We start from the raw sequence: 10,778 nt of genomic DNA, 5'->3' as shown, positions 1-10,778 counted from the left end.
ATAATTTTTATTTTTATAAAAATATTTTTATTATAAAAATTTATATAAAACATAAAACGAGCTGAACTCAAGCTTATGAACTCTTGACTCGAGCCGAGCTCGAGCTCAAGGTTCTGGCTCGAGCCCGAGCTTGAGCCTGATAATATTCAGCTCGGCTCGGCTCGAATCCACCCCTATTTGGGAGTGCTTTTCCTTTTTATGTGGGATTTTAAACAAGCACTTCTTGAATAAGCACTCCCAAATGCAAGCAAGGAAACTTTCTAAAGATGTCCTGAAACAAACACTCTCTCTCTCTTCTTGGGCTGATCTTGTGGCTTGGTTACATATCCGAGCATGAAGTGAAGTCTATGATTGGCCGGATTTGGGTGTCTGAATGGTGCAGCAAATGGAGCCTCACAAAATTCAATGCGAAAGCCCGAATCTCTCGATCCAGCAGGACAGCCTACCTTGTCATCCTCCTATGTCCTAATTAAGAAAGAAATTAACATTCAGATAAAAACAAATGTAGGTGCAGAGGAGGATTGAGAACTGAGAAGAACACTGAAAAGGGTGGGACTGTGGAAGTTGGATCATCAAATTCAGGGTTCCATACATAGCGGGAGATTAAAAATTTATTACACAGAGATTAAAAAAGAAATCACGGACGCGATCAGAACCTTTGTCCCTTCAAGGTTCAAATGGCGATGATTGGCGGGTATGAGAGTTGAGAATCCGTTTTCTTGGTGCAAAACCGGTAGTGAATTCGGTGGTTACAAGGTAGTGGGGGTGATGGGATAGGAGAGATTTTAGGGAAGATTGAGCCTGGGAAGAACAAATCCCCACTAAATTTAGGGGAAGCTGGGCAACCATGGCTACATTTAGGAGGGACGAGCATAGTCTATAGATAGTTTTTAACTTTTAACAATAGCGGGAGACGGTTACTGAAAACAAGGTATAAATAATTGAAACATGGCAAGAGCATTCCGCCCACCAGTGCCCATCAGGAGCGTGGGTACTGTAGGTTTAAAACAAGAGGAAGAGAAGGAAGAGAAGAAGATAGAGAGGGTTTAGTTATTAAGTTGGTTAATTTTCCGCTGATCATCAATTAATGGAGATAGGAAGAATAACCCTGAAGCTGAAGGTTGCTATTGTCTTGTTTTGTTTAGTTTCAGTCTCATGCGTGAGCAATGGTGCAGTTGCAGTTGAGGGACCTATTACTACTTCAGTTTTTAACGTCGTACATTTTGGCGCTCATCCCGACGGGAAAAAGGAGAGTACCCAGGTAATAATAATCAAAGATTTTGCTTTTGGCAATGGCGATGAATGATGTTTATTCATGGATGTTGTTTATTCATGGTTATTGGGTGCAGGCATTCATGAAGGCATGGATTGCTGCTTGCCATTGGGGGGGGAAGGCAAGGCTGGTCATCCCAACAGGGACATTCTTAGTTGGGCAGGTGTTCTTTACAGGACCATGCAACAGCCCAATTCCCATAATTGTTCAAGTGAAGGGAACTGTTAAAGCAGTATCAGATATCAGTGAATACCCATCTGCTGAATGGATCTCTTTTGAATCATTGAACGGGTTGATTCTTACCGGAGGAGGAACCTTTGATGGTCAAGGTGCTGCAGTTTGGCAATACAACGACTGTGAGAAGAACCCCGACTGCCAGATTCTTCCCATGGTAAGGATTAAGGATTCAGGAAAAGAATTTAAATGAAAAGGAAAAAAAACAATTAATCGTGTTGATGAATATCGTTGCAGTCTATAAAATTCAGCTCCGTGAAGAATGCAAACGTTCGTCGGATCAACTCCGTCAATAGCAAATCGTTCCATATAGCAATTAACCATTGCGAAAACTTCAGAGCACACGATCTCCATATCACAGCCCCTGAAGATAGCCCCAACACGGATGGTATTCACATCAGCAGCTCCATTGACGTCAGGATATCTAAGTCTTACATTGCAACCGGGGATGACTGCATCTCCATCGGCCAAGGCTCAACCAATATCTCCATCGCCCGTATCACCTGTGGCCCAGGTCACGGCATTAGGTAATTAATCAGTTTTGATTGATCCTTAGCTATTAATTACAAGCCAACACCCACATAACATAACATCCCAATTCTCACATTTCGCATCTCTGATTTGATTTACACCACAACACACAGTGTGGGTAGCCTTGGCAAGTATCCAGACGAGAAGGATGTAAAAGGAATCACAGTCAAGAACTGCACGCTCACAAACACCGACAATGGTGTTAGGATTAAAACCTGGCCTGGATCCCCGCCCAGCCAGGCTTCAAAGCTTCGATTTGAGGACATTATCATGAACAATGTTCGCAACCCCATTATCATAGATCAACTCTACTGCCCGGTATCTTCCTGCAAAATAAATGAGGTAACGAAAATGGTTGATAATTGCATTTGTTTTTTATTTACTATATATACTCATCACTCAGAAGTCGGAACCACTGATTGATTCTGTTTTATTTTCCGGCCGGCAGCCATCTCGTGTAAAGATCAGCGATGTTCATTTCAAGAATATCAGAGGCACCTCGGCATCAAAGGTTGCAGTCAATATCGCGTGCAGCGAACAGTTGCCCTGTGAAGACGTTCAACTGTTCGACATAGATTTGAAATACAACAGCACCAAACCCGATGATTTGGCTCCCTTGGCCTTGTGTTCTAATGCTCAACCAGACTTCCGGGGAACCCAGATGCCAGCTCCTTGCAGATAAATTGACCTCTCTATCTGATCAATTGTATTAATTAACTAATTAATTAAATCCTCTCTACCCTTGGTTTACCCCTCTGTACCCAGCTAATACTGAAGCTCCACACCATGGCAAGCGATCATACTCTACTGTTGCATATGTATTTGTACCGCAAACTTGTATTGTATGGGTGGAGACGCTTGCCTTATATAATGTATTATGTATGGCACTGGTGGGAAAATCAAACCAATTTCTGTTTTCAAAAACTTTCAGAATTTCTTCACCAACTCTAAGGGCCCGTTTGGTTCACAGGATGTATAGGGTCTGGAATCGGAACCGGAATGGGTCCAACTATTTGGTTGGGTGGAATTGGAATCCTACTCCTATTACTGCTGGACTAGTATTCCCCCAATTTCGATTCTAATTCCTCTCTTAACCAAACAAACTATGAGAATAAACCATATTCTGATTCAGATTTCAAGGGATTTTGATTCTGAATCCGACTGCAACCAAACGGACCCTAACTAATTAGCGAGGTGATTAAATCAAAAGTAACTTTTGGACTGAAGATTCACTCAAAGTAAACATCAAAACATATCAACCTAATTAACTTAGAAATAAATATTAATCAATATTAAAGGGAAGATACAACCATATAAGAGGTCAGACTCTGACACAATTTCTGCGTATTTAGATCAATGCGAACGAAAAAAAAAATATCTATATACAAGAACAGAATAACCAACCAAAGCCCTAACCGGGCAATAGGTCTCTCGAACCTTTTTTGTTTGGTTTACAGATAGAATTGAAATCAAAATTGTAATTGAAATCCTTCAGAATCAGAATAGGAATGATGTGTGTATTCCCCCATCTTTTTGTTTCAGGTTGTAATGGGAATCAAAACTGACTAGAATGGATTTTCATTCTCAGGGGAGGGGGAGGGAATGGCTATTCCATTAAATGGAAGAGTAATATTCCACCCTGAATGAAACCAATCTAAATCAAAATGAATTTAATCAGATTAGACGGTTTAGACATTGAATCAGACCGATAAAATGGTCCAAAATATTCATTGAATTGGAATGGACTTGGTCCATTTATAATGAACTGACATTGGACTGGATCTGATTGGACCAAACCCATCTAATTGACACCCGGCCCCCCTAATTTCAGTGTAGCCCATTAAGATAATGCTATTGGTGTGGTTGTGGTAGATGATGTTCATCAATATGTATGCCTTAGAAAACCACATAGCTATGTTGGATTATTCACAATGCCTCATCAGAAGTTGCAGTTATCGCTGGGTTTGCATTTTACGCCCAATCTGTTGAGTTGGTACTTGGTAGGAACTAAATGGACAAGGATCTCATAGGCCCATCTTGCCGTAAGACCATTTTAAACCCATTAACCAGCCAATGTGCGGCGCTGGTGGAAAAACTTGAGAAAACTCGCTTCATCCGCTTGAAGAAGGGGGATGGGCTTCTTCTTCACCAAGGCATTCACGGGGCATCCTTGATGACGTACCTCCGAAGAGGGATGGGCTTCTTCTTCTTCATCGTCATCTAGCTGCAGTTTCTCTCTGTGCGTTGAAGTAAACTGCAGCTACTGGGAGCCCCAGGCCGTTCTCTTCCGAGAACTTCCTTGAGTTGAAGTAGTCTCTTGAAGCCGGAGGCTTCACTGTTTGCCTCCCTGTTTGCTTGAACAGAATGAAGACAATCCTGTGGATGTCGATAACTGGCTTCGGGGTCCCATACCCCACGATTTCTCTGAAAGTAGGATCCGATAACTGGCTTCGGGGTCTCAAACCTGTGCCAGGAATGTCCGTAACAATACTGAAAGTTGAGTTACGGTTGGCGTTAGTGGGTGGCAGAGCAAGGAGGCGTAGGAACTCTAAAGGTGGGCGTTATTCCGAGCAAAGAGGCGTAGGAACTCCTTTGACGTCGGAGCTCGACTTGAAAGTTGTTGCAGAAAAACATCAAGAAAACAGATTCAAAATGGCACTCAAGCGAGAAAATAAAACAAGTACAGAAAATACATAGATTTATGTGATTCCACTTAAAAGCCTGTGTCAAAGGAGGAACAGAAATCCACTATATAGTAGGTAATGGAGAAGAAATACAGAGTTGTGTTTTTATAGAAAAACCCTTAGTCCAAAATACACCCAATGTCTCACTCTTCTCTCACAAGACTCAAGACTTCTGTATACAAGAGAGAAAACCCCCGAAATACATGACTCTTCATATTCGGTTCGGACCTATAAGATGAATATGGGTCAGGTCCATACCACCGCGGGGGCGTGGCCCAAGCCCTATGCATCCACCACAAACCACTATGAAATTTTGCCTTTGTGTTTTTTTCAAATTAATTCAGAGCAGATTCATGAAATGGATCGCCACAAAAAATTCAAGGCACAAACATAACAAAAGTAGGATCTAATGACGATCTATTCCGAGAACTTTGCGGTGAGCATAGGTTGATCCCTGGGGATGAAATCCAGTGCAGCCACTATGTTTCTTCTTCTCTTTCTCTTCCATGGCGGTAGGTTGGGTTTCTGCTTTCTAACTGCAATTTAGGCGACAGGTAGAGTGGCAATGGGTGTCTATGTTTTGTTTGATCTCTCCGGATTGAACCTTCGAGCAAAACTAGCTCTAAAATTGAACCTCCAAGAATTCTACGGACTGATGTTCAAAAGAAGTCTCCAAAACCAACAAGTAATCTGTTGATTCCAGTTTCGCAAGAGGTAGGTCCTTTGAGACTAACAGGGTGGACTCTGTTTTGTATTGGTTAACTTTTCTACTAATTTTCCTGTATAAAATTAAAAAATGGAAAGTTAAACTTTTACACTTTTCCATCCCATCCCATTCAAATCTTCTCACAAATCAAACAGAGCCTAATGTTCCTTTTATCCATACCTTCTCAATTATTTTTTTACACCCCTCGTGAGAAAGTACACATTTCTTCGAATTTAAAGGGTTTCTTGTACTTGTCAATATTGGGATTAAGTACAGGATAATTGGGAGGTGATGAGGTCCCCCAATGCTAGGTTAAGATTTGCTGCCTCTAGGTAAAGATCTAACCACTCCGAATTTGTAAAGCTTGTAACAAATAATTTTCTAACTAGACTATTGCCCTTCCTTTTATTCCACCATGTAAACCTTGGACCATAGCTTTTAATATTGATTAAGCAGATCATTTATCACATTCACATTCTTTGGAGTTTCCAATATTTTAGCTCCCTCACCCCATTTCTCATCGTGATAGTTTTGATTGGCCCGACCCACAGACTAAATCTTATATATCCAAAGCCTCATATATATAAACTTGGATATAGGAAGCTTAGCCTGTGGGCTGGGTCGGTCAAAATTTGATCTAGGCCGAATCGTCACGACCCATAATCATTCAATGGGTGTTAATTTGGACAGATTGGACGGATTTGTTATTGGATTGGACCTGGTCTATTCATACAAATTTATATTAGATTAGGTTGGATCAAACCAATATCTGGTCCATTAATATAATATAAGAATATATGTATCAATTGATCGGGTTTGGGTTGAAACCAATCTAAATGAACCTGATCCATTTATAATGAATTCACATTGAACTGGATCGGATTGGACAAAATCCAGTCCAATTGACACCCCTATTTTACCAACCTCCATCGTCAGGATTCCAGATCACCTGCCCACGTTTACCCACAATGAAATGTTCTCTATATGCTGACTAGACGTGGGCAGAGTTTTGTGTGTGCAGGAGGAGATGCGGACTCCACCGTCAGACGCACACGCGCGTGCGTACACGTACATACACGAAGGAGTCGGGTGTTGGAGAAAGAAAAACTGGTAACCCTCAGCCTCAACGGACAGAACAGAAGCTGAAGAAGGGTGACCGCGCAGGTAAACGGGGATAGCAGGGAAAGCTAATATGGCGCACTTGACGCGGCGAAGTCTTACATCTCTTCTCTCTCGAACTCTTAAATCCTCATCGTCGTTGTCTTCTGTTCGTTCTCGGTTCCCACTGGCAGTGCTCGACAAGCAGCAACAGTTACTCTCTCCCGAGCCAAGAACAATTTTGACTAGGTCGAAAACATCTGGGTCGGGGTATTCGCCCTTGAACGACCCTTCTCCGAACTGGAGCAACAGACCCCCTAAAGAGACAATCCTCCTCGACGGCTGCGACTATGAGCATTGGCTCATCGTCATGGAATTCCCCAACGACCCTAAACCCTCCGAAGACGAGATGATTGCCACATACGTCAAGACCCTGGCCGCAATCGTTGGAAGGTGCCTTCTGCTTATTCTTTGATCTCGATTTTATGATTCTTCGATTTTCTTCTCTTGCAATGTTGTTTATCATCTTCTGCTGATTGGGTCATTAGCGAAGAGGAGGCGAAGAAGAAAATCTATTCGGTTTGCACGACTACTTATACGGGCTTCGGTGCTCTGATATCGGAAGAGCTCTCTTACAAAGTTAAAGGTATAATACAACCTAGGGTTTAGGGTTTAAGAGTGGTTTTCATTTCTTAATTTTTAACTTCTTTCTATTCCGTCTACTGTGACGAATTAGGGCTACCTGGTGTTCTTTGGGTATTGCCGGATTCATACCTTGATGTGCCGAACAAAGATTATGGAGGTTGGTTTTCCGTTTTCACGAAATGTGCTCTTTAGTTGTGAAATGAAATGCCTTCGGAGTTAAACTTTCTAACAAATTATAAATTTGTCCAATTTTCTCATCGTTTTTTTTTCTTGATTGTTCATTAGGGGATTTATTTATCGATGGAAAAGTCATTCATAGACCACAGTTCTGGTTCAACGAGAGACAACAAACCAGAAGCAGACCTCGACCACGATATGATAGACGCCGTGAAACAATGCAGGTTGAAAGAAGAGAACCAATGCAAAGAAACAGCTGGGCACAAGATCGGAGAGAACCTACAAATCAACCAGCACATGATCCATTGCAGAGTGAGTCACTAAATCAATGAGACTTCACAAGAGACTGCATGAGGTTTCACTAGTGGCTTACCAAAGTGGTGAACTTAGAGAATTGAATTAAGATTCGAAAATTTTGTAACTTTTGATTTATTGACGAGGGTCTCCCTTGCATTACGAACTGTACTTCATGAAGATTGTGGAACATAAATGTAGCATGAATATTCTGTAGGTCTTTTCTATGGCATGCTTTTTCTAATTGTTACATGTCAACAACAAATATGGATCTTTGTGACAATAACTGATACAAACTATATTCCGTTAGGGTTTGTCAATGCCTCTAATTCACTGTGTTTTTTGGAACTTATTTGGTTTTTGTGGTAGTTTCATCTTTATTCTACAGTCCTTTCTCTTTCTGTGTCCCCATTAGTATAAGAACCTATTAAGTTATTAAACCAAACCAAGTTAAGCATATAAACCTCTGCTCCATTTAAATGTTTATAAATTATAACCTGTCTATTCTTTATGGATTTGCCTTTTGTTCACACATCATTTAAGGGTTATCTTTGTTTCCTTTGTTAAAGGATTAGTGACATCATATTGCTTATTTCAGTTTGTTTAATTGTCGTGGATGATTGAAACTACTTATTAAGCTTTCTTTGCACCTCTTGTTATGGATTGGGGGAAAAATCTTATTCTGCCCCATAAGCAAGACTCTTTTCTTTGGTTATGATGGGAATCCAACTATGGGTTTAGGTCCATTAGGGTAGAGGGACTTCAACAGCATGGCCATATCCCTTCTTTTCTATCCTGTTCTCTTTCTGTGTTTTTGTAAGAATTTCTATTAAAGTTTCTTCTAGCAATGGTACAACATGCAATGCTTGAATCATACTTTTAATCTTGTCTTCCAAGCAAAACCCTTGTTAGGAACCATGTCTTTGCCACTTGGCTATTTTATAGCTTTGGCCTTGTGATAAAGTTGTTGGGTTGGGATGTAAGAGGACAAGGTTGTAGGTTGAATATGTGGATGGAAAATCCATATTTTTTTCTATTTTTATTAATTTTTTTACATTTTTAACAGTTTCTCAATGAAGAGAAATGTAGTGCCAGGATGCCAGCTGAGCAGATTTAAGCAACCATGGCTGTTGATTGAAGGATATGTCCTTTCTATGATCGGTTATGATTAGGCAATAATTCCTTGGTTAGTATGCATGTATTTCTCTCACTCGTACCCCACTTGCTTGAGAAGATGGTGATTTAGAAAGGGTTTCTTTTTCATGATTGAGACCTGAAAAAAGCTTTCCAAAACCAAGTGAAGAAACATGTATCCTTCCTAAAGTTAAGAGAGTGAATCACTGAATCTAGGTGCCTATGGCCATGGGCATGGTAGTTGAAATCTTTCCTTCCTTCAGGATGGTAGAGAATGCAAAAGTGTGGCCTTATGATACATAGATATGATATACCAGGTAAAGTATACCAATCCCAGTCAAGTCCATGTATGATTGAAGAGTCAGATTCATTGTATCCCGGATCATATACGAATACCTATGGATGAACCTGACTTGGATGCAGATACAAGTCATTTCATGTAAGCTCGTACTTGGATCTAGATTAGCATGGAATCCTTCCATATGTAATCCTTTTTTTCTAACATCATCCCCCTCGGCCTGCAGTTTTTGTTTGGTAGGGACCAATTGTTTCCCTTAAAATTTCTTTTATATCATCTCCTTGCAACCAAAAGCAAGAATTTTTTTCTGGTTTCTTGCCTTTCTTTTTTCATCTCCACTTTATTTCTACTTTCAGTTTCTCTGGCCAAATGTTTAGGTAAAACAGTTAATGGAATTATGTAAAACAGAAACCAAACCACTATTTACTAGTTTTTCTTTGACATTTGTATGTATAATTTGCATAATCCCTGGAAAAGCAAGGCTGGACATATTAAGTCCTAATCGTCACTTGTGTTACTGAATAAGTCGGAAATAGGTTTGGCCTCATAGATATCAAACAAGTGAATGAATCCCCCACCCCGTGAAAGTAGGAAGTGTTTAATAAGACCAGCCCTGACTCCATGAATGAATCATGGTGGTATAGGAAGATGTTAACCTGACTCTTAGGTGGTTCTCCACATGTTCAGTTCATTGAACCCCATACTCAACCTCAACCCCATTAGTACACAAAACCACCTCATAGAAGTGAATCTGCCAGACAGACGAAGCCATCTGATTAACCCAACTCCTTGCCATCCTTAGACTATTTTTTTTTTTGAACTTGCACAACTTATGTATTTTCACTTATTATTCAGATTAATCTACATTTTAACCTCTTAACTAAAAAAACAAAATAAAATCTGTCATATATAAGGCTGATGTTGCAATTCCAACTCATCTAGCAATTTTAATGGGGATAACATTTAACAGGGCAGAGGGAATAGACCTTAATTATGATTGTCAATAAATGAAATTTGAATGGCAACTAAGAACACAAACACGACAAAGAAAAACAAGTTTATATTCACAGATTAAGAACACAGGTAAAATTTCCATGTCTGCTGATTAACTTGATCTTGCTTGGTCACACCTGGTGCTCTCGGGTACAGACATCATAGGTTTTTTGCAGACTACATTGCTTTTAGCAATGGGGTTGTCATTGAAATGAATTTATTTCACTGTCCTGTAACTGTATCTGTTCTGGGAGCTTGGACTCATTTTGCATTTTTTCCATTTTATCAAACGTTGGTCTTGTACCCCACTTGTAGGCTCCTATTTGGTGCCACTAAAGATTCTAACACTGTCTTCTTAAGAGCCTATATGTCTCATGCCAACGGATACAAGCTTTCCTTTCTGTGTCTCCACTGCCCCCAGACCTACTGGTTAAATTTCAAAACCCACTGTAACTAACACCACCATCAATCAAGCTGATCCACTAGCAAAGTGAACTTCCTGATAGTAGAAGTGGTCGACCCATCAGTCCATCACTCCGTCACCAGGACAGAAAAGACAACACAAGAAATTGAAGCTTAAATGCGTCCAAGTCAAAAAAAAAAACTCACCAAGGATGCAAATGGCCCAGACCCAATCACCGACCCTCATCGGTAGGTGCAAAGAAGCCTGGCAAGTAGTACTTAGTCCAAATCAAATCAAGCAGAACTTAG

At 40.4% G+C, this 10,778-nt stretch overlaps 2 protein-coding genes across 2 annotated transcripts; both read left to right on the top strand.

Moving 5' to 3' along the window:
- Positions 1 to 908: 908 nt before the first annotated feature.
- On the top strand, positions 909 to 2,962 carry LOC148861439 (exopolygalacturonase-like). Its single transcript, XM_088983744.1, has 5 exons — positions 909 to 1,261; positions 1,350 to 1,664; positions 1,745 to 2,034; positions 2,152 to 2,380; positions 2,487 to 2,962. The coding sequence occupies exons 1-5, from the start codon at positions 1,088 to 1,090 to the stop codon at positions 2,718 to 2,720; spliced, it is 1,242 nt and encodes a 413-aa protein (XP_088839870.1). The 5' UTR covers positions 909 to 1,087; the 3' UTR covers positions 2,721 to 2,962.
- Positions 2,963 to 6,439: 3,477 nt separating this feature from the next.
- On the top strand, positions 6,440 to 7,971 carry LOC148861438 (multiple organellar RNA editing factor 3, mitochondrial-like). The gene is made up of 4 exons (XM_088986421.1): positions 6,440 to 6,979; positions 7,075 to 7,172; positions 7,263 to 7,328; positions 7,457 to 7,971. The coding sequence occupies exons 1-4, from the start codon at positions 6,621 to 6,623 to the stop codon at positions 7,678 to 7,680; spliced, it is 747 nt and encodes a 248-aa protein (XP_088842547.1). The 5' UTR covers positions 6,440 to 6,620; the 3' UTR covers positions 7,681 to 7,971.
- The last annotated feature ends 2,807 nt before the right edge of the window (positions 7,972 to 10,778 follow it).

This window comes from Nelumbo lutea, chromosome 4, assembly GCF_056320005.1.
Source record: "Nelumbo lutea isolate HS-2025 chromosome 4, American lotus-T2T, whole genome shotgun sequence".
Taxonomy (NCBI): domain Eukaryota; kingdom Viridiplantae; phylum Streptophyta; class Magnoliopsida; order Proteales; family Nelumbonaceae; genus Nelumbo; species Nelumbo lutea.
The sequence above is the reverse complement of the archived record's forward strand: the minus strand, read 5'-3'. Positions and strand labels throughout refer to the sequence as shown.